We start from the raw sequence: 27,963 nt of genomic DNA on the forward strand, positions 1-27,963 counted from the left end.
GATCGCTATCGCGAAAATTCGAATGATAATCGTTCTGTGTAAACGCAGCATAAGAATACCCCTTTCGGGTTGATTCACACATACTATACTTCTATTCAGCCCTAGTAGAAATAATACACATGTGCGGAGCGATCCATAGAGACGCAGGTGCACTGACACAGCGAAGATTCTTGTTGTAGGCTACCATATCACTGCCCCTGTGCCAGTGTCCAGGAGCTGTCATTTCTGTGAGATGTACCTTCTCCACTTTGTAGTGACTCTCACAGCTCTTGCACCACAATATAATATGGATACAGTTTTGTTTTAATGGTAGCTAGACCAATCATATGTCAGTACGTTCTGACAGAACACAGCGTCCATTAAAAGGGGACCCCAGGTAGAGGTTAGAAACAATGAAACTTCTTCTGCAGAAGCATATAGCATTACTTACCTATCTATTCCAGTTTTGAAACTACTAAAAATCCATTTGTTTTGGGGGGTTTTGTTCTGTATTGTTTTCCTATACTTCCTGGTTGAGCAGTTCCCAGAATGCAGTACTGGTTCCAGAATGCAATGCTTTCCCTCAGCTGTTCATCACAGTCCACAGTCCTTGCAGAAGCTGCTTCTGGCTGGTCAGAAATGGTGAATCACTCAGGGGATTGGGGGATCCAGCCAAGCCTCCTGTGACATCACACCCTGCCCCCTGTCTTCATCATCAGCCTGTGCCTAACAAACACATTCAATGTGAGACAGAGGCATGGAAGGAGCAGGAGACAATGTGGATCCGCACAGAGGCCATTTTTCTTCACTTCCTGGATTTCTATCAGCTAGCAGTGTGGCAGAACCATACAGATATGGTAATATATTATATAGACATATATAACTTTTAATGTACTTTTAACAGATTTTTTTTTCCTTATGTGGAGTTCCCCTTTAAAGGGGTAGTGCGGCGTTTTAAAATTATTCACTAAATAACACACATTACAAAGTTATACAACTTTGTATGTTAGTGAATGGCCCCCTTCCCCGTGTTCCCCCCACCCAAGCTAGACCTGGGAGTGTGAGTATAGTGCATGGGTGGGGGGAACACGGGGAAGGGGGCCATTCACTAACATAACATACATTACAAAGTATAACTTTGTAATATGTGTTATTTAGTGAATAATGTCGAAACGCCACACTACCCCTTTAAGGATCCATGGCTTTCCTTTAGGACTATGATGACTTTTAGGACAAGTATCTGTAATAGGATACAGTATCACATCAGCACATTTTGTAAGTTTTCCATCCAGCAGTTCATTAGGAAAATACATCAATAATTAACTATATATAGTGGAAAGACTCGCTGTAAAAGGAAGAATGGAATTTTTAGGAAAATCTATTCACACATCACAGTAAAGAGTAGCATGGTTTTAAGGTATCCATTGTGTTCTTATGATATTCTGCATTGTGTCTGATGCGGGATATTTAGGTTTTATGTTTTAGGGGTATATAAGTGCTATAGAGCCATTTTGGTCCTAAAGTCAGTGGTAGCAGGGGTCGTTGTACTTTGGCCCTGAACATGAGTTTCATCAGTGTCCTCCGTCTTTAGGAATTAAATGTAATTTCAATCAAAACAATGATTCGTTGGGTTAAATTTAAAGAAGTCATCCCACAAACTGTAAAAATGTCAGGCAGGCGGGGGTGGATGAGAAAATAAACAAGTGAACTCACCCATACGCATGCCTCTGTAGCGCTGCTCCTGGGTTCCGTTCACATGAATGGGACCCTGGAGTGGTGTAACCCACCCCCACCTGCCTGCCAATTTTACCATTTGTGGGATTTCCTCTTTAACAACAAAGTACCATTTTAGCCAACCAATGACAGTCTCTCATTGTCTGAAAAGCAGATGGCTGTATTTGGATTTTTTGGCCAATACTTGGACAAAACATCTTCCTCATAGGAATCATCTTTCATCCACAAATAATCTTCTAAGAAACATTGTTCTCAGAACTCTCCCAGAAGGATCATTTATCCCATTAGTCGTAATATGGTCAATTGAACAACTAAACGAAAATGTAATAAAAGACTTCATGGCACTAAATTCTATGAAGCTTTATTCATATGATTTAAAATCATCAGGCATATGGTCTAAAACGCAGTCAGACAAGGCTTACAATACTCGGGTGTGAATTTGCCTATAACCATGGACTAAAATGTTAGACGGCTGGGTTTCCACGTGTTCAAAATGTGTTCCAAATTCTGTGGAAACCAAATCGTCATTTCTTCCCCAATAGCCACATATTTTCTGGCAATATTGTGTGACTATTGGGGAAGAAACGGCGGTGTGGTTTTCACGCATTCAACATGACAGACGTATTTCAGTAAGTATCAAAATACGGCTGTATTTTTGCCTCAAAACGTGTGTGACAGGAAGGATTTCGAAATGCATTCAACAATACAGACGTATTTCAGTAATTATCAAAATACGGCTGTATTTTTGTCTCAAAACACGTTGTGTGAAAGAAGGGATTTCTAAATGCAGTTATGCCACTTACTGACATAACACCATAGAAAAATAAGCACCAGCACCAAACTCATTTAAGCCCTGCTCCATTTTTGCAACTCATGAATCCCTTCTAAATACTGTATACTAAGGGGGTAGTAGATAAATACATCACGTCTTAGTAACCCTAATAATCCTAAAATTTATGCAACACTGAATGATTGCGCCATGACGGAGGAAATCACATAACTGTTATGCAACCTTTTCCATTTACTTTTATGTACCACATGTTTCGATTTATAAGACACAATATTTCCCCCAAAGTGGGTAGAAAAACTCAGGGGGACATTTACTATTGCGCCTACAACAAGTGATTTTTCTAAAGAGTATTTGTTTTTTACCCAGCCAAATAGGACTAATTCAACAAAATAATCATAAATATGTCAGTGGAATATTCACAGAATTTTTGCAGAAAAAAGCGTAAACACATTTACCTGCTACTGACCAGACGTAGGCCTGCACCAGTTTGTGCGATTTTTAAAAAATGTTCAAATGATAAATTGATCACAAATCCAGGATTATGCTTATTTTTGGGTGAAAACTAAAAAACTAAAAAAAATTGCATCTAAAAAATATAAAAATCCAATTATTCACTTGAAAATAAGTGCAAAGCCCTGGATAATTTTTCCTGTCTTATACAGTGAATGACCTTTTTTTTTTTAATAATGCGCTGCGAGGCTACAGTGCTAACCATTGAGCCACCATGCTGCATCTATTGGGTTGGTTTTAGGCAGGAGGACAGTTAGCAACGCACTCCCACTCGCTTCCCAGAACACAGTCCTCCAAACAACCTGCAACCTGAACGTCCGGCCGTTCCCCCCAATCAGCTCAAATCCACCTCCGCCACTGCATTTGGCACCAGGGAGATTTGGGGTAGGTGATGAGAGCGTTCTGGCACATATATGTCAGAAGAGAGTGACAAGCATTGACAGATCTCCTCAATGGCTGCAGGACATCCACTCACCCCCTCCTACAGCCGCTAAGGAGATCTGTCAGCAGCACTTGTCTTCTCACAGGACATTCGCTGACCAGTCCCCTTTAAATGATAATGTCACTCCATAGTGCTATGGCCAAAATGCCCTGCATTTACTATCAGTGGCCCTCTGTATCAGGTTGCTCAGGTAGGTCTGGGAGCAGTGGTGCCAAGGAGTTAACCCTCAATGAGCTGTAGGAGGGCATTTAGGAAGAATTAACACCTGAGCCACAACAACTCGCGCCACGTATGTCTATTTCATTACAGTGCCACAGAGATTTAACACTTTACACTACTCCCAGACCTACCTGAGAGCAACTTTATACAGAGGGCCACTGATACTTAATGCAGGGCCATAGCACTAGGGGGTAGCATTATAATTTAAAGGGGTTTATCAGGCAAAACCTACATTGGTTGTTGGGGTGCCATCACTTGCATCATCAGCTGTTCATTGTCACACTACACACTGAACAGTCTGTCTCTGTTCACACGGTGTACCGTGGTGAGCAGTAACTGCAGCTCAGCTCCTATTCACTTGCACAGGACCTGAGCTGCAGTTACACATCACCACCAAACAGCTTTTTTCGGTTTTCCTCCTCTAAAGAGGACATGACAAAAGTTTGGATTGGTCCGGGTCTAAGTGTTCAGACCTGTACTGATCATCAGAACAAGTGGGAGAGGACCGTGCTGCAGCGCCTCTGCTCCCCGCTCTGTCAGCATAATCCGTCAGGCTCCATAGACTTACATTATTAGCCCGACTGATCACGTGACACAGAGTGGGGAGAGGACCACGCTTAAGGCCCTATTCCACGGAACGAATGTCGGTCGTATTCGGCCGATATCGGCCGCTACGAACGATAATCATTCCGTGGAATAGAGTGCAACGATCAGCCGACATCGTTCTTGTCGGCTGATCGTTGCAGTCACTTGTTTTTCAACATGTTGAAAAACAAGCGACTGATACAGCAACGATCTGCTGCCGACGCTCCGTTGAATAGGAGCATCGGCAGCAGACGCTGCTGTATCCTATGGGCTCCCCAGACGATCAGCGATCCTCCGAGCAGCCCCCCCGCAGCTCCCCGCCCCCCCCTCGCACACACCCGCTCGCCGCAGCCGCGCTGAATAGCGGCGGCAGCGAGCGGGGAACGGGGAGCAAACGAGCGCTGAGAGCGCTCGTTTGCTCCTCTTAACGACCGGTGGAATAGGGGCATTAGTGCGGTCTTCTCCTGCCTCATTCTTTCAATTGGGTCTGAACTCTCAGACCTGGACCGAGTCAAACTTTTGACGTGTCTCTTTGACATGTCAAAAGTTTTCTATGATGACAGTGACACAATGGCAAGTCTATGGGAAAATGTCAGTCTGTGTAACAATTTATCAATGTCTGTACAGATGACTGTTTTTCTATAGACTTTTATTCAGAATATTATTATCTACTTTACTGGTGTATTTTTATTTCATTGTGTGTGACCATAGCCTAAAGCCACCTTCACACGTCAGTATATTTTCAAGGATAAAATTGGTGATCCGCAAATTATCATCCGCAATCCGCAAAGAATCATCTGTAGCGCATCCGTAGTGTGGTGCGTATTTTGCGGATCCGCAAATTAAAGGTGCAGTTCTGAGGGAAAAAAAAAATGCAAAAATAAGCTTGGTGACGTCACAAAAATGACCATAGAAAGCACCATAGAAATGAATGGGCTGCAAAGGATTCAGTATTTGCTACATTAAAAATGGATAAAAAAAAAAATCTACAACATATGCATATGGCCTTTTTCTAGTGTGTTTTCCACCTATAAAAGTCTATGGGAGGAAAGTTAATATATTATTAGTTAAAATATTCCAATACACATGCTGCGATTTAAAAACAAACCAAAAAGCTATGCAGTGACTATGGCTGGGGGTCTGGGGGGAGTCACTCAGTATACACCATAGATGGGGTTTGGAATCGTCCATTACATACAGCGTCCTGACCAGGTGACACCGGGTGACCGGATAGCGATCTATTTACATGTATAGGAAACAGCGGAACCCCCGCGGGGTGACGTCACTGGTTGCCAGGTAACGGACTGTACACACTCGGTTGCCGGGCGCTGCAGGAGACTTCACTGGAGTTACCGGAGTGAAGATATTCCTATAATGGGAGCCGAGAGGGACGAGGAGCCGGCCCCGCTCTACCGGGGGAGATTCATAGACCGCTCCCCTCATGTCCGCTCTGTGAGTACGATGCCCAGTGCGCTGCGTTATTCTCTGGCTCCATACATGTCCTGTGGCTCGGCGCATACAGCTGCCATCTGCAGGACATTCCCTTTCCCTATGGATTTTCCAGCTGTTTCCAGAAGTCCAGCCTCCGGGCATGCTGGGAGTTGTAGTTCTGCAGCAGCAGTTGTAGTTCTGCAATGCTAAGTTCTCACCGATCATCCACTCCTAGCTGTCAGCCAATAACGTTGTAGGTTGTACTTTCTCATGGCAGCCATTATTCTATCACCTAGTGAGAAACAAAGAAAAATATACTTTTCTATTTATTTATTTTGTATCTATTAGAATTAGTTTTTATGTGGATTTTTCTCCTGTTTTTCTTTTAAGTTGTGTTATTCTATGATCATTTCTGTAAGAAAAAAAAAAAACATCAAAAAAGTGTTAGAAAAAGCTATTATATTTTACTATAAAGGTTTATGGGTGAGAACACCTGAGCCCTGAGTGTGGTGCATAAAAAAGAACTGCCACTGACATAAAATCACCACTAGAGGGCGGACAAACACCAGAACTGCGCTGCAGGTAGAGCGCTTTCTATTATTCTATGGATTTACAGGTAACATCTGGCTACAACAGTTTTGTATTGCTCACAGTGCTTTATTTTTCTAGCATTTTTATGGGAAGATGTTATGTCTGGGACCACCCCAAATGAAGGAAAAAAATGTTTTGCCATATTCTGACCTCTGTAATTTTCTGCCTATAGGAATATCAGAGAAGCTGCCTTTGGTGGGGTGTATTAGGGGAAGATGAAAGCCTTGGGGTCTTTGCTAGTTCCCGTCTGCTATGGGCCATGACCTACCTGGGGCGAGAGTGTTTTCTCTCCAGCTGTATGCTGCAGTCAGTGACATCTACAGGATTAATGGGCCGAGATCAGAGGTATCTCTGAACTAGGCCGCTGGTAATGGCTATAAGCCGTATAATATAGCCAGCACCAGCCAAACTTTCCTTCCAAAATCATGATATTACATTCATATTACAGTTTGGGAAGGGGTTAAGTAGGTTGTCAAGGAAAAATTCACTTTTCCCCTATCCAAAGTTGATCAGTTGGGGTTTTAGGGGTCAGACCCCTACTGACTGTTAAATAGAGTCAGGAGAAGTGCTTACCTAAGCGCTTCTCTCTGCAGCCCGTTTTGATTTTTATCTTGCTAGAGGAGAAAGGCTCCATAGAGTTACTATAGAAACCTTTTCCAGGCTCTTATCTGATGATAAGTGAACACACAGACCCTGACCGATCAAAAGATTTACCATATCTCTAAGACATCAAACATTTACATGTTTACAATATAAACCTCTTTGCTTTTTTAGGAATACTGTGCAAAACCAAATTAAAAGCCATAACAGCAGATGATCCATTTTCTCTTTAAAGGGGTACTCCAGCGGGGAAAAAAATCTTTCAAATCAACTGGTGGCAGAGATTGTAATTTACTTCTATTAAAAAAATATCAAGTCTTCCAGTACTTATCAGCTGCTGTATGTCCTACACCTCTACTGTATGTATATGTACTGGAAGACTTGAGATTTTATATTAGAAGTAAATTATAAATTTCTGGAACTTTATGACAGTTGATTTTAAAGATTTTATTTAGCTGGAGTTGCCCTTTAGGGTACAAACCCACACACCGTATACGCAGCAAATACGCAACAAATACGCAGCAAATACGCAGCAGTTTGATGGTGAAGATTTAATGCTGAGTTCAGTTATTTAGATCTAATCTGCTGCGTTTTTGTTGCGTATTTGTTGCGTTTTTGCTGCGTATTCGCTGCGTATCGCAGCAGTAAATACGCTGTGTATACGGTGTGTGGGTTTATACCCTTAAAGTGAACTTATCAGCAGGATAGAAGCATCCAACTTACTAATATGCCCCTATAGTGCACGGGGATTAGCAGTCTATGCGCTATACTAATGAGGCATTTTGCTGTATGGGGGCGGGATTACTTATCGGTGCACTGGAGCTGGTAGTCCCGCCCCCAGTGCACCAGATCGCCTCATTAGCATAAGGAATAAACTAATATCAAGAAAACAGTGCAGATTCTGGTAGAGTCCATCCCTTAATGGGTCATGTGTATGTGAATATTTGCCTTTCTACATATACTACTGTAGCTGATTGTATCCATACTATACTATATAATAAATGGGTTTGTTTTAATGAAACTGAAGCGACCAGACTTTGCCCCCAACATGGGAACAAAGCAAGAACGACAAAAGGAGAAGATGACAGTGGGAGCGTATTCCCTGCTGCAGACTGAGCGCAGGAGATAAGGTTGATAAATGTCACCCATCAGCGGTCACTTTCTCTCCTACACTTTAATTGATGAATCATTTATAGCCTTGCTATTCTGAGTTGTATGCGCCTGGGGCGTACAGTACTGAGCCGTCTGAACATCCTTTTGTATCCAACCATTGTACTGTATATATAGCAGCAAAAGAAACAAAAGGAATATGAAAGCCATGCATTACCTTCTATGATATTTCTCTTGCATTCATCTATTCTGATACATTGGATCTATAATTTTTTGATGCTTGGCAGCAACTTTCAACTAGCGTTTGAAGAAGGAGTTTTATCCAGATCTACCCTATATGTGACTATAGACCACAAGTTGTAATGAGAGAATAAAGTATGGCTTCATATAGTCAGATTCATATATATATATATATATATATATATATATATTTATTTATAAAATTATTATATATTTTTGTTGTGGGTTGTTGCGTAAAAAAAATTATATGGTAAAATAAAAGTTGCCAATAAAAAATACAGCTTGTCCTGCCAGAAAGTGAGCCCTGATGTGGCTCTGCTGAGGGAGAAATAAGACAGTCGTGTCATTTTAAAGGTGAGGAGTTTAAAAGAAAAATGCCATCGCCAAGTATTGCAGAACGAGGTTAAAGTGAAGAAAATGTCATGTTGTAGACATCTCTATAGGCTTTTATTGAGTACTCAGTATGAAGTGACTACATGCTGCCAGGGCCAATTTATATGTTGCACATGAGTAGTTTGTCAAATGCTGCAGTGTCAATACCAGTGCTACAGGTCTCTGACTTAAAGGGGAACGATCAACAGTTTACACATATCTAACCTACTGATAGCCCCCTATAGTGCCAGAGATGCTGGGGTACCGTTAGGGGAACTGCTGTGTCATCCGGCCCACCCCTTCTAATGATAATCAATGAAGGGGGCGGGCCAGATGGTGCAGCAGTGCTCCTAACAGTTCCCCAGAGGCGGGTTTACCCCAACTAACATTCCAGGAGATGAGACTATAGACTTCTATAGAAGTCAGTCTCGAGCACAGAGGAAAGAGCGGGGAGAGAAGGTGCCTGGCAAGCGCTTTTCCCTGCCAGTTGTACTGATGTGTGGAGGTCTGAACACTCAAAAAGTGGCTGATCAAAACTTTTGAAATGTCTCTAGGCCGTCAAAAGTTTTGGTAAATGGCAATCTCTCTGAGAGTAGCTTGTGATTTGTAATTCTATAAACAATTATATAGTCTATAAACTATTCTATATATATATATATATATATATGTGACCCTCTATATCTACAGTAACTATATAACCTTTGGTCTCGCTATTGTAGGCTGGAAAGCTATTCCCCACTGGAGACAGGGCGTCAAGCTGTCTAGTTGAAGTTCAACCTAGGGTAAGAAAAAATTTACTTGCTGACATTTCCAAATGTAAACATTGTATATAAACATTAATGGCTGATTCTTTCAGTGAGGGCCACCCCCCCCCCCCCACGAAACCGAGCTGCCATGCCAGGAACAACCAGTTGTGTGGCAGCATTCTAAAAGTGATAACATCGCATCTCCATTTCAGTGGCTGCCCACATGTACTACTGCTCATTTGTCAATGGGTCATGAAATTAAAGGCTTCCTTAAAGGGGATGGCCGCTTTATAGTAAAATTCCTCAGTATATAGAATAAGTAAGTGTACTCAGTGCACTTACTGACCAACAGATCCCTGTGTGCCTCATAGACCTAAAATCATATACCCCCTCCTCCAGGCTGTCCTGCCCTACTCTGTGGTGAATCTGTCCATAAGATGGCCGACATGGAGGAGCATACGACCATGCCCCGGCCCCCAGTGTCCCCATAGCCATATGCATGCTCAGTGGTGGACACTGGGGGGCGGGGCATGGTCTGATGCTCCACCATGTCGGCCATCTTATGGAGAGATTCAAGTGGTTTGGGGGGGGGGGGGGGGGAGGAGGGTCAGATTGTGGGTATAGAGTCGTTTTAATGTAATGTATAATGTTTTGGGAAATTCTGTGGTGCTGCTATTGTATTATTATTTTATTTTTAGTAGATTACAAAGGTAGATATTCATTTATTATTGTTTTTTTAGTCCACTACCCCTCCTGTTGTGCAGAAGTTTCTTAATTCAAGACGCCCCAATCCAGGTGTGCGAACTATTTTTTATGGCAAAGCCAATGACCCTAGGAAGGAAAACTATCTCATCCATGGTGTGAGCACCCGTCCTTCATTAAGCGTAAGTAGCTATCACAACAATATATGAAAAATAAATTAACAACAATAGAGAAATAACAATAAAAAACAATAATAACAAATAAACAATAGCAATAGAAAATATGAAATAACAAAAACATTGCAAAAAATAACAAACAATAAATCATACCATTTGTGCACTGTGAATGTTTTTTCCATACATAAGACTATTCTATCCCATTACTTAATATTTTGTATTATACAGGTATATTGTAATTTTATGTAGATTGTATTGTTTGTGTCATCATTGTTTAGCTTCAAAACAGGATCTTTTTTGTATATTTTTTTCACAATTTAGGCTGGTTCATTAATCAATGTGCCATTAAGAACACTGTTCCAACAAAAATTACTGGAGAAGAAGGAATCACTATATTCCAGTGCCAGACGGACTCCTCTTGGCAGATCTTATGATCAGGCGGTGGCATTCCCAGCTGACATCAACTTCAATGAGACTACGTTTGGGCGAAAATGTCCACGCAGTTAGTAACAGTGTTTATTTTGATGTTATTATATTTATTCCTTTATAATTAAAGGGGTACTGCAGCAAAATTGTTTTTCTTTCAAATCAACTGGTGCCAGAGATTTGCAATTTACTTCTATATAAAAATCTCAAGTCTTACAGTACTTATCAGCTGCTGTATGTTCTACAGGAAGTGATGTATTTTTTCCAGTCTGGAGAGCCGGAGAGGTTTTCCATGGGGATTTGCTACTGCTCTGGACAGTTCCTGTCACAGACAGAGGTGGCAGCAGAGAGCACTGTCAGGCTGGAAAAAATACACCACTTCTTGTAGGACATACAGCAGCTGATAAGTACTGGAAATGTCAAATCTCTAAAACTTTCTTACACCAGATGATTTAAAAGAATTTATTGTGATGGAGTACCCCTTTAAGTCTCTCTTTTGGATGATGTTAAATTGCTAATTTTAAAGAAAATATAAGTTGTTCAACCCCATATATATAAATATATATATATATATATATATATATATATATATATATATATATATAAAGTCTTTACGTTTTATCACATCAGTGTATATCACGCAAATATTGACTTGATTGAATGTAGCCTTAGCTCTTATGATGGAATTGCTTAACCTCTTATTCTAGGCCGCTGCCTTTTTACGGTGGTCATTAAGGTGCCACAGTTTACAGCAAAATATAGCTGTCTCCAAACCCAAGTTTACTTACTTATTATATTTTAATCAAGATCACGTGCTGAATGGCTTGCTGTTTTAGAGATGTGATGATGGGGCCAGGATTAATGTGTTATACTTCTGTAACTCCCTCCATTGTTGTGTAATGGGTATAAAATCTTAATTAATTACAGAAAATCTTTCCCTTATTTTGCATTGAGGTTTATCAGCAGGAGTTCTTATTAATCCTTCTAAAAGCTTTCAAGAAATAGAGGAAGAATCACGCAAAGGACACGATCTTTATGTGGTTACCCATAATGAATACGACGTTGGTGAGTGCATAATAAATTTCATTACTGTGACTTTAATAGAGCTGAAAACTTGCTCTAATACAGTTACTGTGTTATATTACTGCACAAAGAGCAAATGGGAGATTTAAAGGGAATAAAGACCCAGAAAATTACTTAAAGAGGTATTGCCATCTGAAGAAGTTATTTTATAGATAGGGGATAACGTGGTAACCAGTGAGGGTCTGACTGCTGGCACAAGGACAAAATTGTTCCCAGAACATTGTTGGACCTGGCAAGTGTGATGGCTCCTTAAAAGATAAGTAAAGTGTTGACTATGGCCACCATGTGTTCAATAGGTATCAGTGGCTAAATCTTTATGTATTCCAACGTCCACAGTGGCCAGTCACAGTAGGCTGAAACCTTATGTCAGCTCACTTAGCAGCTTTTGCTGTATAAGGCCATGTTCACATGGCGTAAGCGACCGGCCGTTCCAAGACGGCCGGTCTCTAAAAAAATCATCCCGGCTGGTACTGCAGTACTGGCCGGATGATCTTTTGGATCGCAGTGTTCTGATGCGGGCACATCCCTGCACCCCTGCATCAGAACACTCCACTGCACACTATGGAGCGAGTGTTACGTCAGTTGTTTGCGGCGCCGCGAGATATCCCGGCCGGAACGTATACTATGTGTATACGCTCCGGCTGGGATCCCATAGAGGAATAGGCAACGTATTTTTTTGTGAAAAGTACGGCCGTTGTAGCAGATTACCACAACGGCCGTTCTTTTACGAAAACATAAGTTGTGTGAATATAGCCTAAACTTGGACAGGTTGAGCAAAGTCATCTCAATATCATGTGAGGGTCCGTAATTTTTCGTATCATTTTATGATTGGTTATTGTGAAACCCCTGAGACCCCCAAGGTTTTTGACATTAAGGGGTCAGCAGTGCTTGTAAGTTTTCTTTATAGAGTGGCACCCCTCCCAATAGCCTGGCTGTACAGAGAATTACAGATGGCCCTTTTCACTAGTTCTTCAGTCTCATGCAGAACCGCTGACCAAGGATCCGCTGTGCAGGGAAGAGACAGTGAAGCTCTGTTATACTGAAAAATGGCAGACATCTGCCATTAAAGAGGCGTTCTTACAGGATATGGGATAACCAGCTGATTTTATTGGTTCTGGCTGCTGAGGCCCCTCGAAATTTTAAGAAGGTAGACCCTATTTTCCTGTTAGAATAGACAGCAGGTCATGCAAGTGTGCCGCAAGCTCCATTCATTCTGTAAGGTAGCTGAGAGCATGTTCGGCCGTTTCTGACAGCTTCATGATTTACATCACAATTCTACGTCACTCTCTCAGAATTGGGTGCCGATGTATCAGTGCACAGACTGGCAGAGACCCTGTTTACTTCTATGGCCTATGGTCCACAGGAGTGAATGGGGTCTTTGCCATGCACTCAATCCAAACAGTATGCCAAAGTATGAAGCGGCGGTACTCTTGCACCACCCAGGTCCCCATTCTAATGGGAAACTGAGGTTCCACTTATCAGGATCACTTTGGACCCGCGAGGTCAGACCCTCCATGATCAGCTAGTTATTTTCTATCCTGCACATAGGGGATAGCTTTGTCAGATGGAAATACACCTTTCAATTCCATTCTCAACAATGTGTACCATGTGGTACACTTTTTTGCAGGTTTCTCGTACACACTCTTTTGTCAGTGGCAAGTAATGGCAAGTCTATGGCAGAGGTATCAAACTTGTGGCCCTCCAATTGTTGCAAAACTACAATTCCCACTATGTTTGGATAGCTAAAGCTTTGGCTCCGTCTGTTTAGGCATGATGGGAATTGTAGTTTTGCAATAGCTGGAGGGCCACAAGTTTGACACATGTGGTCTCTGGATATGTAAAAGTATACGCCAGGAATTACTTAGGGTATATGGGCCAAATGTAGATGACAATTGCTAAGTGAACACTTGCTAAATTATAAAACTTTCTCAGAAACTTTATTAAAGCTTTATTTATTAGTAATCAAATTTCTGAGGCTAATATTGGAAGGACTGAGGGGATGTATTAAGATATTAACATGCTTCCTTCCTTAGGGGAGATAAGAAACAGAAAATATGACTGGTCAAAATATAAAAAGGACAACAAGTTTGGAATTGAGACACCACACTTTAATGATGGCAGAAGTGTTGCACGAAGCTTAAAGTGGCTTCAAGAAATGAAAAAGTAGGTTCTCAAACATTAAAGCGACTCTGTACCCACAACCTGCCCCCTCAAACCGCTTGTACCATCAGATAGCTGCTTTTAATCCAAGATCTTGGCAGATGATGCAGTTATTGTCCTAAAAAACAACTTTTAAACTTGCAGCCCTGTGTCAAACTGGTGTGGCCTAGAGTGTCTGTGCTCTAGGCCTACGACGCCTCTCTGTCCCTCCTCCCTGCCCTCTTTGCCATTAAGAATGTTCCCATGCAGGATTTCTCCTATTCATCACTTGTGTAAACACTGCATATGTTCTAGATTTTTAGGCACATTTGAAGTGTTCAGACTAAAAATGAATAGGAGAAATCCTAAAGCATGGGCAGGGTGGTGGAGAGAGATGAGAGAGGAGATATAAGGAGGTGCAGCACTGTGGAGAGCTGTGGGGGAGCGAGAGGAGTTTATATTGTACTTTGTGCTGATATATACACAGAGAGCTGTCAGTCACTGAGTAGGACTGCCCACCTGACCACTTAGCACAGAATAAGCACACAGTTACAGAAATAAATACAGTTTATCCTTGAACTACTGTACATAGAAAAATGGCGTATCAGTCTGCTCACCTTTTCTGCTCTGTTATGTGCTGTCTGCATATTGCACTGCATTTTCAAGGTCAATGGCTCCCTTTAAGATAATAGGACCTATTTTGAGTACATCATGTTTCTTATTTTACATCAATAAGGGCTGTTTGCTTAGCTTCTCATTACCACTCAAGGGTTCTGCAATTTTGGAATATAGAGATTAGCTGCTTCCATTTTCTATGAAAACCGTTGATTTATTTTTTTTTTTTTAACTCAGCCAAATTATTTACTAGAAAATAACGTCATGACAATGTTTGTGTTAGGAATGAAGCAGCCACCATAGTTTCAAAAAGAGTTGAGGATTTCCGTGAGCGATCACACTATCAACTTGGGAAAAGTTTGGACCCGTAAGTACAACCAACTTTTACAATCATCCAGCAGATACCTACATCAAAAGTACATTTTGCCATTCACTGCTTCCTGCATCAGTAACTGTATGCACTACCAACACTGACACTGGGCCCCACAGTGATTCTGTAGGAAGCGCCACCCTTTGCTGTATCAGAATAGCAATCCTGTCTGTAATGTGGCTGGATATAGAGGAGCATGTGATCATACTTCTCCCTTGGCGTCCTCCATAAAGACATACAGGTTGAGTGGAGGACGGCGGCAGGAGAGCATGGTCACAGCTTGGTCATATTATGTAGAGGCTTCATATAAGATATATAGAGAATAGATATATGTTTAAAACAAATGCTTTTAGTATTCCCTATCAGGTGATTTTCTGTATTAGAAAGACCCCCATAATTAGGACCCCTCACCCTGTTGGCCAGAGAGGAGAGCTGTTTTATTACTGAATGTGCCTTTATAATTCTTACAATAGGAGAATTAGTGTACTTTAGGCTTATCTATTGTCTGACGTTCACATCTTTCTATGGTTCATCGACCCTGTAGTTTCCATTTTCATACAGCAGTTCACAATGTACTTCTTATCATCAATGAAGTTCCGTTCCATAGCATAGAAGTTGCAGACCACCCCTGTGACTTCAGCAACTGGTATGGAGATAAGTGTTAGAGTTTTCTTTCTCAACGAAAATGTTCGGCCTGGAAAGATAATAATAGACTCCTTTGAAGTTTGGGTGTTGTTTTCATCCCTAAAGCTTGATATTTGTGATTTCACTGACATTCAGCGATAAGGCAGCATCACATATAGCAGTGCACTCATACATTTCCCTGGACGTGTTTAGTACTATTTCTCCATACCAGACACATACAATTTTGCAACATTGCGTGGATATTGAGGAAAACTGGGGGTGGGGGCTGGTTTCCACCGCATTCGGAATATGTTCCAAAAACATACATGGAAATAAAGGCCATGTTCACATATGGTAAAACACCGACTGTTCTGTTACCTAGCCAGGTCACAGAACAGCCGGTGTTACTGAAGATCATGGCCGGATGATCGTCATTTCTGGTGAACTTGGATGTGTGCCCACATCCCAATTAACCACTGCACATTACCGCACACTCATACAACAATTTTCGACAGCTGTTATTTGATACTCCAAATAATGGCTGTTGTTTAACATACGTGGCCGTTCATTATTAGGCTGTGTTCACACATTGTATTTTTTGACAAAAACGGCTGTTGTTTGCGATTAAAACAGCACCCATTCTTGTCTAAAAATAATGCACCGCATTGAAATCTATGAGGAACGACGTTGTTGTTCACACACTGTATTGACCAACGGCAGTTGTTCAAATACTGCTGCAGAAAAAATTGATAAATTGTCAATTATTTCTGGCTGCTAGAGTGTAAACAACGGCTGTTGTTTACACTTTGTTCTCAGAATGTATGCCCGTTAATATACAGTGTGAACATAGCCTAAAGACCCTATTCCATCAGATCTGATGACAGATTATCTGCCAAAGATTTGAAGCCAAACCCAGGAACGGACTATAATCAGAGAACAGGTCATAAAGGAAAGACTGGATTTCTTCTCTTTTCAAATCCACTCCTGGGTTTGGCTTCAAATCTTTGGCAGATAATCTGTCGGCAGATCTGTTGGTGGAATAGGGCCTTAAGGTACATGGCTGAAAAGTGGACCTGTCACCAAAAGAAACTTTTGACATGTCTAAAGACCTAGACTCAGACCTAGACCGATTACAACTTTTGACATGTCTCTCTGATGGCGTAACAAGGCAGGGGGAGGTGTGCCTCTCCCGCGCATGATTTATCATGATTTATGCTAGCAGGCATAAATCTTGGTGACTGTCGTAGCCTCACTTCCCTGGATTTACTTCCATAAAACCCCAATACAAGTCCCATGAAACTGCAACTTACTTGTGCCTTACCAGCAACTTGGCTATTTTGTAAACAGCCAAGTCACAACTGTAATAAAGTTACACGACAACACGTCGCAGACAAATGGGGCAAAGTGGACATGTAGTCCTAACCTAAATCGGTAACAATTCCACTCCTGATCGTGACCGTATTTTATATAATTTACAGAATTGCAGACACTTTGAATGTTCCTGCTGATCATACTTTCGGTGCCCTGTTTAAACCTGAGAAATACGGTAAGAATTCCTTTTGAATGTGGAAATATAATTATACCTTTTATTTCTCTTTTAGACATTTTTTAGTAATCCTATTTCTGTGGTGAGACCAAATACAGATTGTGAGGACAGAGCTGTATACATGGGATGAATTAGGTTGTACACAATAAGACAACATGCTTTCTACCAGTCTTTAAGAGGTTCTCAGGGACTAACAAATACAATTTATTGAAGTGAGCTCAGTAGGTGCCCATTCTTTGTAATGAAGGCTATAGGATTTAATAGAGGTGCAGGGAAAACTTACATAGTCTTCTAGATCTGCATTCTATATCCATAGACTTAGGAAAGCTTTTTAACCGTTGTTTAAGACTTGCACTTGAGAATGAAACTCCTACAGTGTGAGCACATAGTATGCTGACTCCATCAAACTGTGATTGTTTTTTAACCTTATGATCCCCTTTAATTTTTGTTTTTGCTTTTTCACTTTTTCGTCTTCACCTTATAAGAGACATAGGGGGAGATTTATCAAACATGGTGTAAACTGAAACTGGCTCAGTTGCCACTAGCAACCAATCAGATTTCACTTTTCATTCCTCACAGGCTCTATGAAAAATGAAAGGTGGAATCTGATTGGTTGCTAGGGGCAACTGAGCCTGTTTCACTTTACACCATGTTTGATTATTCTCCCCCATAATGCTCTTACTTTTCCACCAACAGAGCTGTATGGTGTAAAAACAGATTTAAGGCATCTTCACACAGGATGGATCACAGTGGAAATCTTGCTGTGAATTTTGTAGCAAGATCTGTTATGATCCAAGGTCCTGGCAGTTCCTTGTGAATACATATTTGCAGCAGATCTTTCATACCTCTGCGAGTATATAAATCACCCGCCCCCTTAACTCGGACTCTGCCTGCGCATACATTACCCGTCCTCAATCTGACTTGCTGCACGGGGTGCCGGCTTCCTGCTCTCCCACCCAGCCAATCAGTGGCTGTGGCTGGGCAACGCACTGATTGGCTGGGTGGGAGAGCAGGAAGCTGGGACCTAGTGCAGTAAGTCGGATTGAGGACGGGTAATGTATGTGCAGGTGGGGTGTGGGTTTAGGGGGCGGGTGATTTACATACTCGCAGCAGTCTGAAAGATCTGCTGCAAGTATGTATTTAGAAAAAACTCACAGGACCTTGGATCGTAACGGATCTCGCTGCAAAAGTTTATTGTGCAGGTTATTTTGTATGTATTTTTTGTAGTGTAATTATTTTTACATTTATATACACAATCAGAACACTATAAAACAACTGTAGATACTGTAGATACATGGTTTCAGCTCAAAGAAGGTACTGAAATATAAGCATATATGTATGGAGAGGTATTTATACATTTGTTCCCACCAATTAGAAAAATAGAATGTCCATATAACTTGTCAAGAAATACTGTCAGAGAAGCAGTAGCATATTCTTGACGAGAACTTGACATCTGAGGCCGGGTTCACACTACGTATAACATTGGCCGGTGTTACTGAAGATCATCCCAGCCTGTGCTGGAGTACCGACCGTATGATCTTCATTTCTGGTGAATTCACTACTGCACACAATGAAGCGTACGGCCAGATTCATTGAATGGCGGCTGCAGAAAACTGATGTTAGTTTTTCGTGCGGCTGGATACACTCTGGCCGGGATTCCATTAATTCCAATACAATGTAGGTTTTGTATAAATCACGGCCATTGTTGCAAATTGCATTCTTGCCATGACTTTTCAGAAATCACAGTAAAATGGCATCATTTTTTACAGAGATTTTGGAAATTTGCAGCAAAAAACACAGCTAACCTGTTAAAAGCGCATAAAAATGTACGTACAAAGCCTAAAGACTTAAGATCTTCATACAACTTATTAAGGCTATGTGCATACACCGTCTTTTTTTGTCCCTCATTTTAGGGCCAAATAACAGCCGTTATCTTATAATGACACACGTTATTTGTACAATTATGGCTGTCATTATGAATTAACAGACGTTATTTGGCCTCATAACAAAATTTATCCTAAAAGACGTCCGTCAAATAAAAAAAAGACAATGTGGAAGCATAGACTAAGTATGATTAGGTTAAATCACTTTCCCCTCATAGCAGTAGTTCTACAAAAAAAGAACTTTCAGACTATGTTCACACGATTGTCAATGTCCATTATTTGATACTCAAATTTAGTTTCGGTTTGAATGATGGCTGTATTCAGCACTCTTTGGGGTGTGGCTATTTTTAAAGGTCCATTGAATTTTGTTGAAAAGACAGTGAAAGGACGGCCCCCCAAAAAATCTGTGTGTGAACAACTTAAATTAATGGCCATTGTTCGCTAAATAATGGCCGTCAATAAAAGTCCTGAACAGTGCTGTTATTCTATGCATTGTGGGAACTAACGGACGCTGTTTACATAGACTTTAAAGTGTGACTTCCGTTATAACTTTCTAAATCTAAATCAACAATAGATGTGATGTAAAGCAAGTTTGCAATATACATTCATTATTTTTGTTGTTGTTATCATGCTATAAAGCAAAGTTGAACCTACCAGAAATCCAGGTCCAGTCTCCTGAAGGCAGATTTTCTGACTGGTTGAAAAAAACAGACTTAACCCAGGAATTCCATCCAGTACAGAGAGTCACGGCTCAATGTGTCCATCAATCACATGACTGCCTTCTCTCTGTGAGCGTTTAGATGACCTGGGATATACACGACTTCCTGTTTTCTGACTGTTTCCTGTTTTTTTGAGTCAGAAAACAGGAAGTGGCGTGTTTTCCATGACTAAAAAAAAAATAATGAATGTAAATTGCAAACTCTCTTTATATCACATCTACTGCTGATTTAGATTTTGAAAGTTATAACGACAGTGACACTTTAATGGAAATCATTGATGCCTGACAATTATTTTGAGTACCAAATAACAGCTGTGTCATAATGTATGCGGTTATTGTTTTCATATTATAAAATATCTGGTTGTGTGCTGTTAAATGATGGCTGTCAAATAAAAACAGCAGTCATTTTGATGGTGTGTGAACATAGCCTGGCTATTGTGATGATTCAGTAATAATATACATTAGGGCAGCTATGTACATTTCAACGATTATATTCAAAGCTGGAATAAAATGGATTACTCCAAATATCCACATTATTTTATTCTTATCTTCTTTCAGGAGTGGGAGATATTCTTCATTACAGAGCTCCAAAAGATTTTCTACGCGGTAAAGACAGGCAAAGGGCCATGTTGGCAACAGTTCAGCAACAGCTGAAGAAAGCAAACCATCATACTTTTACTTCATTACTGGAAGCTTTCAGGCATTATGACAAGGTTGGCTGCTGTACGAACTGCAAAGCTTAAATATTTGTGTGCCCTTGTATAATACTGTAAAGGGTTAGAATTATAAATTATCACTTGTATTAGATGCTATTAGAGAGCCATAGTTAGAAGCAGAATTTATAAGAAATGATGCATATAGTAGATGTGCTGCAGCTATGATGATTCCTCGTGGCACCATATTGTCAAAGTATTGTCTTTTAGAATGTACGCTTTTTGGAGAGAATACTTCTGTAATTATGGTATATGTAAACAGGTAGAGAAGCAGTGGATAAGAGAATATGGGCCGACTATCACTGGGCTTTTGCACTGCTGGGAAGCACCCTCTGGGCACTTGAGCTTTATTTACATATTAGCAATAAAGGCTTTTAACCTCAGCACAATGGAAAGGGCTATGGAAACTAAAAGTATGCTCAGATTGTGATGAGAAGCCATATCTATGTGTGGGCCTATTGTTACCTCTGTTTAGATATTAACAGGTTTGCTTTATAATCCAAAGCTGCATTCACAATTCTGCATGTTGGCTGAGCTGTAAGGCTGGGTTCACACTACGTATATTTCAGTCAGTATTGTGGTCCTCATATTGCAACCAAAACCAGGAGTGGATTGAATACACAGAAAGGCTCTGTTCACACAATGTTGAAATTGAGTGGATGGCCGCCATTTAATGGCAAATATTTGCTGTTATTTTAAAACAACGGCTGTTGTATTGAAATAATGGCCGTTATTTACTGTTATATGGCGGCCATCCACTCAATTTCAACATTGTGTGAACAGATCCTTTCTGTATTTTTAATCCACTCCTGGTTTTGGTTGCAATATGAGGACCACAATACTGACTGAATATACGTAGTGTGAACCCAGCCTTATATAGTGGCAACATTTGTTTCCTCTATATCAGATTACTGTACACTGCTTTTCACAGAATGCAGGTTGGTAAAGCAAGCTTTATGCAGACTTCGAGGTGCCGATTAGATTTTAGCTCTGAAGCTTGCAGAATTGTGAATGCATCTGTGTACGGTACAGTTTTTAGCCAAGAATGTGTAGGAAATAGTGCAGAGTATTTATAAGGTAACTATGTGACCTCTATAGGAAAGTGTCCTAGGGATGTATTGTAAATCGTGCAGAGGTCAGTGTGCGGGTGGTGAAGGTGAGCCTGACCATCACATATTGTGAGAGGTGCCGCCTTTTGCTGTAATCCTGTTCATAATCAGGATAAGGCTATGTTACCACACAGTATTTTTGTTCAGTATGATTAAAAACACAGAAAGGCTACGTTCACACACTATTCAAATTGCGTAAATGACTTCCATTTAATGGCAAACAATTGTCGTTATTTTAAAACTACGGCCATTATTTTTAAATAATGTCTGTTAGTTTGGCCTTAGATGTCGGCCAGATGTCGCTCAATTTCAACAGTGTGTAAACAGAGCCTTTCTGTGTTTTCAATCCACTTCTGGTTTTGGTTGAAAAATACTGAGCAAAATACTAAGCAAAAATACTCTGTGGGAACATAGCCCTAGTCTGCATGAATAAAAAAATCTGATTATTTTCCATTTTGTCCATTGACTTTATTATACTTTTGTTTCCACAGAATGGCGATGGAAAAATTGATAAGGATGATTTAAAAAAGACCTGTGAACAATTTGGCCTTGGTTTGGACTCGGTTGTTTTGGACTCTTTAATAGAATACTGTGATGTAGACAAGGATGGTTTAATTAACTTCATTGAGTTTGCAAACTTCCTGAACTGGAAAGATAAAATGCCGATTGGAGAACAAGGTACGAATCAAAACCCTAATGTAGTAATATTGTATAATTTTATAAAAAGAAATAAACAGGAGATAAATACACAATATTAGACCGATCCTGTCATATGGTTCAGTTATTGAACATAGGTAACATCTAGGAGCTATTGATCACAGCCCGCAACATGCTCCCGCCCCCTAGAGAGCAGACAAGGTAGTTCCTTTAAACAATAATCGTTCTGTGTAATTGCAGGAAAAATCGTTCGTATGTCGTTGATCGTTGATTCAGATCTGAACCTTATCGTTCGCTAATCGTTCGCTGTAATTCCACATTCGTTCGCTCAAGTTCCACATTTTTTCACTAATTGTTTATTGTAATAGCACATTGCCCATTGTTTTCCTGAGATCAGAAGGAATAAACAATCGCAATAATGATCGCAATAACGATTGTAATAACGATCATATCTAACGATTATCGTTCTGTGTAATATGGTGAACGATTTTAGGTTAACGATAAACAATCTCGTTTGCGATCGTTTATTGTTAGTCGTTAATCGTTAAAAATCACTCAGTGTAATAGGACTCTAAAACTTGGATACCTGTTCTCGAGATCCAGGGTGTCGCAGCAGCTAGATCTCTCCCCCCCATACTATAAACTATAAGTGTTTCAATTTGGAATGGCCCTTCAAAATAATAAACAATTTTCTTGATATAGAGGAGTTAATTAAACACCATTAAATCATTATTTTCACATTATTTGAGTAGTAATTGGTTAAAAGTGTGTTAACAGGATAGGGTAGAGCCAGAATATTTCCAGTTGATTTATCACCATTAAAGGGGTTAACCAAGGTTTTTATAATGAATGACCTTCCTCTAAATAGGCAATTGACCTTTGTTTGGTGAGGTCCAACTCCAGCTGATTAGTTTTATGAAGAGGCTGCGGTGCTGCAGCCCTCTCTGCTCATACCAGCACAAGCCGCACTTTTTATAGTGGCCGTGTATCCCGTTCTGTTCAGCTTAATTTTTATGTAGTGCCAACATCTTCTGCTGCCATTTATAGACATATATCTGCATGTTGTGGGCAATAGCCAATAAGTGCCCACTGTCCCTGCAGTAACATCGGGCAGCTATTGAATATTGTGTGCGGGTGTGGATTTGCCTGTACGCAATTTGTAGGAAATTTGTTCCTCTTGTTCTCTGTTTAGCTCAGGTGAATGCCAGTCTCCATAGCTTTCTTTAAGGCTGTGGAGTTTACTGGTTCTGTTTTGCAATAGTTTTATGGTAATGTATGTGAGAGTAGACTTTTAAACCACCAATCCGGTGTATAGATGATAAATGTGTGTGGCAGCAATACATCTTCAGGCTATGTTCAGACTATGTAAAAAGAGTGGCCATATTTAATAACAAAAGGCGTCGTTTGCACGACAACGGCCGTTGTTTTTACATAGTGTGAACATAACCCTCAGGCTATGTGCACACAACGTATGTTTTGCATAAAACATACTTTGTATGTGAATGAATGGAATACCGGCTGGAGCGTATACACATAGAATATGCTCCGGCCGGGATTCTATTCGGCTGCACAAAAAATTGACATGTCAGTTCACATAATGGTGCGTGCGGCCGGAGTGTGCAGCGGTGAATTGGGATGCGGGCGCATCCAAATTCACCAGAAATGAAGATCATCCAGCCGGTACTGCAGTACCGTCCAGGGTGAGCTTTTTTTTTAACACTGGCCGTTCTGTGACCCGCCCAGTGTTATACGTAGTGTGAACCCGGCCTCAAGTTGTATGGGCAAACATTTAAAAGCAGTGCACATTTTCTATGGAAACTTAAAGAGAACACTTCCACTTCTGTAGCTTCACTTCAAGATAATCTGAAAGCTGAAGATCTGGTCTTGGAAGAAGGAGCATCGGAGAAGACACTCAGGACTCTTTCCAGGGGAAACCAAACTCCTGAATTTTACCAGACCTCATCTTCTAGGATCAATGCAACTGTTGGAAGGCCACATTCGTCTTGTAAGTGTAGCCTAATCTTTAATCCTGTAAATTGCCAAAGTATATACAACAAGAAGGTCATTATCATGGTCTATTGACTTTGCAAACATGACAACATATTTATTTGATGTCAGATTGATTTACTTTTAAAATATATTTAACTTTTCTTTTTTTCTTACTCAGGCTTTCACACCTATGGTGTACCCACTATTCGAACAGATCTTGCCCCTCCAAGATTTCGCAGGATCAGTGACAGGACAAATTATGGGGATGAGTCAGATGCGTCTGGTTTGTTGCATCCCTCCATCTTTTCTCAACGTATGGTCTATGAACATGATGTTTTTAAATCACGGCCAAAAGAAGAGGTAATAGTAGAGTAGATAAGTATTGTATAATTGCTGTGTATTAGTTTTGGTTGTCAGTTGTCAATGCACTGATTTTAACATGTACACATTAATGATTGGTCAATGCAACTAAAAATAATTACCACGGATTTAGAATCAGTAGGATATGGATTCCCAATATGACAGTCCTCATATTATCGCATCTAAGGAATTTATTATCTGCAATACTATAGGTAAATATGTGTAAAAGTGTTTACTCCAAGCCAAGCCAGATGCAAGCCAGCAATGGCTTGTGCAAATCTAATTGTTGCCACTGTTCGCATTTACGTTTATAGATTTTGTTGCCAATAACAATATATTTTACAGCCCCATAAATTATCAAGATCTAAAGAAAACAATGATCCTATTGTTTATCCTTGATCTTCCTTTGCATTAACATTGCCTAATAATTGTTACAATCAATAAGTGAATGGGGACAAATAAAATGTGTTCTAATAAAAAAATACCTCACATTAGGGACTCAAAGCAGAGGTACAGGCTCCACAGTATTTCTTTAAAAGGATTGTCTGGGATTAGTGTTGAGCAAAGTTGCTGAACTGTTCGGGTTTAGCAACGCTTTCTAAAAGCAAATGCTTGGCATTTGACTCCTGACTTCTGGAGAATCTGGATGCCGCCCTAGGGTTGCCAGGAAAACATAAATATAGCCTATCGCTGTATCCATGTTTTCTGGAACTCCCTAGGGCGGCATCCAATTTCTCCAGCCGCTGAAAGTCAAATACAGAGTGTTCGTGCTTGGAGAACGTTGCTAAACCCGAACAGTCTGGCAACTTCACTCAGCACTATTTGGGATAAATTCATAATGTATGATGCTGCCGGGGCAGCAGGGGACATGACAGTGTTGTATACTTACCTGGCCCCCTGGTTCCCGGGGCACCCGCACTGCGCTGTTGTCAATATTACCACAACATACTCTGACATGCTGCTCCCACAGAAAATTGCCGCTCAGCATAGAATCTATACTGTCTATGCTGAGTGTCCATTACCGCTGGATGCAGCACGTCAGTGGATGTTGTCAAAACACAGAGCAAGCGAGCGCCCCGTAAATCGGCAGTTGCGGCGGAGCGGGTCATGTAAGTATACATTCATCATATGTGCCCCTAGCAGCATCACACATTATGAATTTATCTCATTCAACCCCTTTATATACCTCCAAGAGGAGGGTATGTTTATAGACTAGAAGTTGATCAGTCAATAAGCTGGTTATTGTTTTTAAAAGCAGTCAAAAGACTTTGAATTCATATGCGTGGATTTAGTATCAAAACTTTGTCACAGATTCTCCCCTTTGCAATGCATAGGGTAAAATCCCTTACATATCTATCCCAACACTCACATGTAATCGATCTTACAGTATACTCTATGCTATATTTACACGCTGTACAAACAATTGCCATTCACTATGAATGGCCATTGTTTAACGCTGCTTATGGCTGGAATTAATGATCATGATGGAACGGCCGTTGTTTGTACGGTGTTACCCAACCTTTTACAGTGACCAAAGTTCGAAGTCTGATGGCCAAAGTCTGAGCGGCCTGCGTGTCTGACTCTTGCAAACATCTTATTTCCCTGTTGAGGGGAAATGTAGTGTTATGTGGTGTGATCAGACCAATAGCCAGACCAGTTGGAGGGAGCCTTATTTATCAAGTAAACACAATAAAGCCCTCTATTCCCCTCCAATTTACACACCAAAACTTTGTACTTTATATTAATTGCCTAAACTTAAACCCACCATCAGAGTCCTGTGTAAAAGAGTTTATTGTGTTGACTCAAGTCTGTCAGAACAGGAGTCGCTTTTACAGAGTGGGTCTATATGCCTTACTAGGGATTTGGACTGTCTTTATGACCCTTAAAAGTCGTATTAGTTGGTTTAGCTTCGAGATTGTTAACTGGCAGGCAGAATTAGAGGTACTGCTCTGAAGCAAGTGATAAATCTTGTATAGATGTCCTGTTGAAGGAAATAACCTCAAGTCTTCAATAAACCTTAAATACGGCTTCTCTTTTGCAGATTGCACAGATTCTACACAATATCGGTGTTAATATTCCAGATAATACTTTTGACGAACTGTGGAAACTGGCTGTAAAGAGACATCCAAGAGGAGAAGTTTCTGTTGAGTCAATGAGGAATGTTTTACGTGACTTGCAGTCAAACACCAAAATATACTCAATTTCTTAAAATGTATTAAATGTATCATTACATGAAATAGACAATCCAATTATCCATTTTTGCTCGGTTAATGTATTTCACATAAACACTGAGTTAGTAAGATTTTCTGTTTTTCAAGAACTCTACACCTCAGGGTTTTCCCAAACCAATAAAATGCAAAATAGAATGCAAAACTGTCAAAAAACGGTTTTAAAAAGACATGCCCACAACACGTCCACTTTTCGGTTTTAAAGCACAGAATGACGGGTGTGTCAGTTTTTAGAGACTTTTGTAGTGCACATCGTTAGTAAATGTGGTGAAACATGAAACTGTTACTGTCTAACGGTAACATGTTAGTAAATCAAGGCCAATATGTATATTTAAATGTATTTTATTTGTTGAAGCCAAGTAGGAAAGATGTTAATGGAGCTGCAGGCTGACTTTCCTAATTTAAGATGTTTACACTCACCTACTTTAGTCCCGCATGCCATCTGGTCCATGGTTCCTTGTCACTCAGGGTTCTAGAGGAGGATAGAGGGTCTAAAGGGGGGCAGAGATTTCAAATGGGGAGTCTACAAATGGGGACAGAGGTGTTTGTAGTGGACAGAGGAGTCTGGAGAGGACAGATGGGTCTTGAGGGGGGCAGAGGAGTTTGGGGTGGACAGAGAGATCTGGAGTGGAACAAAGGGGTCTGGGGGCAGAGGGGTCTTGAGGGGAAGAAAGAAGGAGTCCGGAGAAGGGCAGAGGGATCTGACGGGGGAGAAGAGTGTTTTGCTTAATGCAGTAATAAAACAGCAGAATGTACCATTACACTGCATTCCTGAAGTGAATATCTGATGTTAGATTAGCTGCAAGGATGCAGTCTAAGGCTATGTTCACAGGCTGGGCTGGCCGTGCGGGTGCTCCGGGCCCGCTGGTTGGCTTGTCGGCGATTGGCGGAGAGCTGCTGTGTACCAGAGCGCACGGAGGTGTGGGTTGCAGACCGGGGGTCCTGGGGTGGATGGCGGCTGGCTCATGTCGGCGGGTTCACTGGCCCGGGCCTGCTGATTGTGCCACTTTAATGGGCCAAGAACAGTCAAAGTTAAGCACAGCCAGGAGTTGCTCGGGGGTACACACATATACAGCACCTTGGCTTTGGATATTTGCATTGGACTGTAATAGGCAGCATTATAATTTGGCATCACCATGGCAGATTAGCTTCCTTCCTAGCATGTAATAAATGTTTTATATTTTTTATTACTTTCAAAATAAAAAAGGCTACTTTTACACGGAGTTCTCCGCTGTGGAATGCCGCCAACCTCCCTGTCATAAGGACAGTCTATGGG

At 40.8% G+C, this 27,963-nt stretch overlaps 1 protein-coding gene across 3 annotated transcripts; it reads left to right on the plus strand.

The window, feature by feature from the left end:
• Nucleotides 1-722: 722 nt before the first annotated feature.
• EFHB (EF-hand domain family member B) lies at nt 723-26,717 on the plus strand. 3 transcript variants are annotated; one of them, XM_069960424.1, is made up of 13 exons: nt 731-836; nt 9,323-9,385; nt 10,090-10,233; nt 10,549-10,729; nt 11,608-11,718; nt 13,770-13,899; nt 14,774-14,857; nt 16,963-17,030; nt 20,190-20,344; nt 21,945-22,131; nt 23,957-24,115; nt 24,278-24,459; nt 26,501-26,717. In XM_069960424.1, exons 1-13 carry the CDS (start codon nt 756-758, stop codon nt 26,666-26,668), a joined length of 1,713 nt encoding a protein of 570 aa, XP_069816525.1. In that variant the 5' UTR covers nt 731-755; the 3' UTR covers nt 26,669-26,717. The 3 variants fall into 3 exon arrangements, with proteins under 3 accessions (XP_069816527.1, XP_069816525.1, XP_069816526.1); XM_069960425.1 differs by lacking the exon at nt 731-836 and adding an exon at nt 5,533-5,711; XM_069960426.1 differs by lacking the exon at nt 23,957-24,115 and having other exon boundaries at nt 723-836.
• The last annotated feature ends 1,246 nt before the right edge of the window (nt 26,718-27,963 follow it).

Source organism: Dendropsophus ebraccatus, chromosome 2 (genome assembly GCF_027789765.1).
Source record: "Dendropsophus ebraccatus isolate aDenEbr1 chromosome 2, aDenEbr1.pat, whole genome shotgun sequence".
Lineage (NCBI taxonomy): Eukaryota > Metazoa > Chordata > Amphibia > Anura > Hylidae > Dendropsophus > Dendropsophus ebraccatus.

What these genes read in the sequence shown, in the direction of transcription:
- EFHB (XM_069960424.1), top strand. Translation starts at nt 756, where the DNA reads ATGTGGATCCGCACAGAGGCCATTTTTCTTCACTTCCTGGATTTCTAT. An exon ending in GGCAGAACCATACAGATATG is followed by an intron (nt 837 to 9,322) that starts GTAATATATTAT and finishes TCGCTATTGTAG; the next exon opens with GCTGGAAAGCTATTCCCCAC. An exon ending in CCATAATGAATACGACGTTG is followed by an intron (nt 11,719 to 13,769) that starts GTGAGTGCATAA and finishes TTCCTTCCTTAG; the next exon opens with GGGAGATAAGAAACAGAAAA.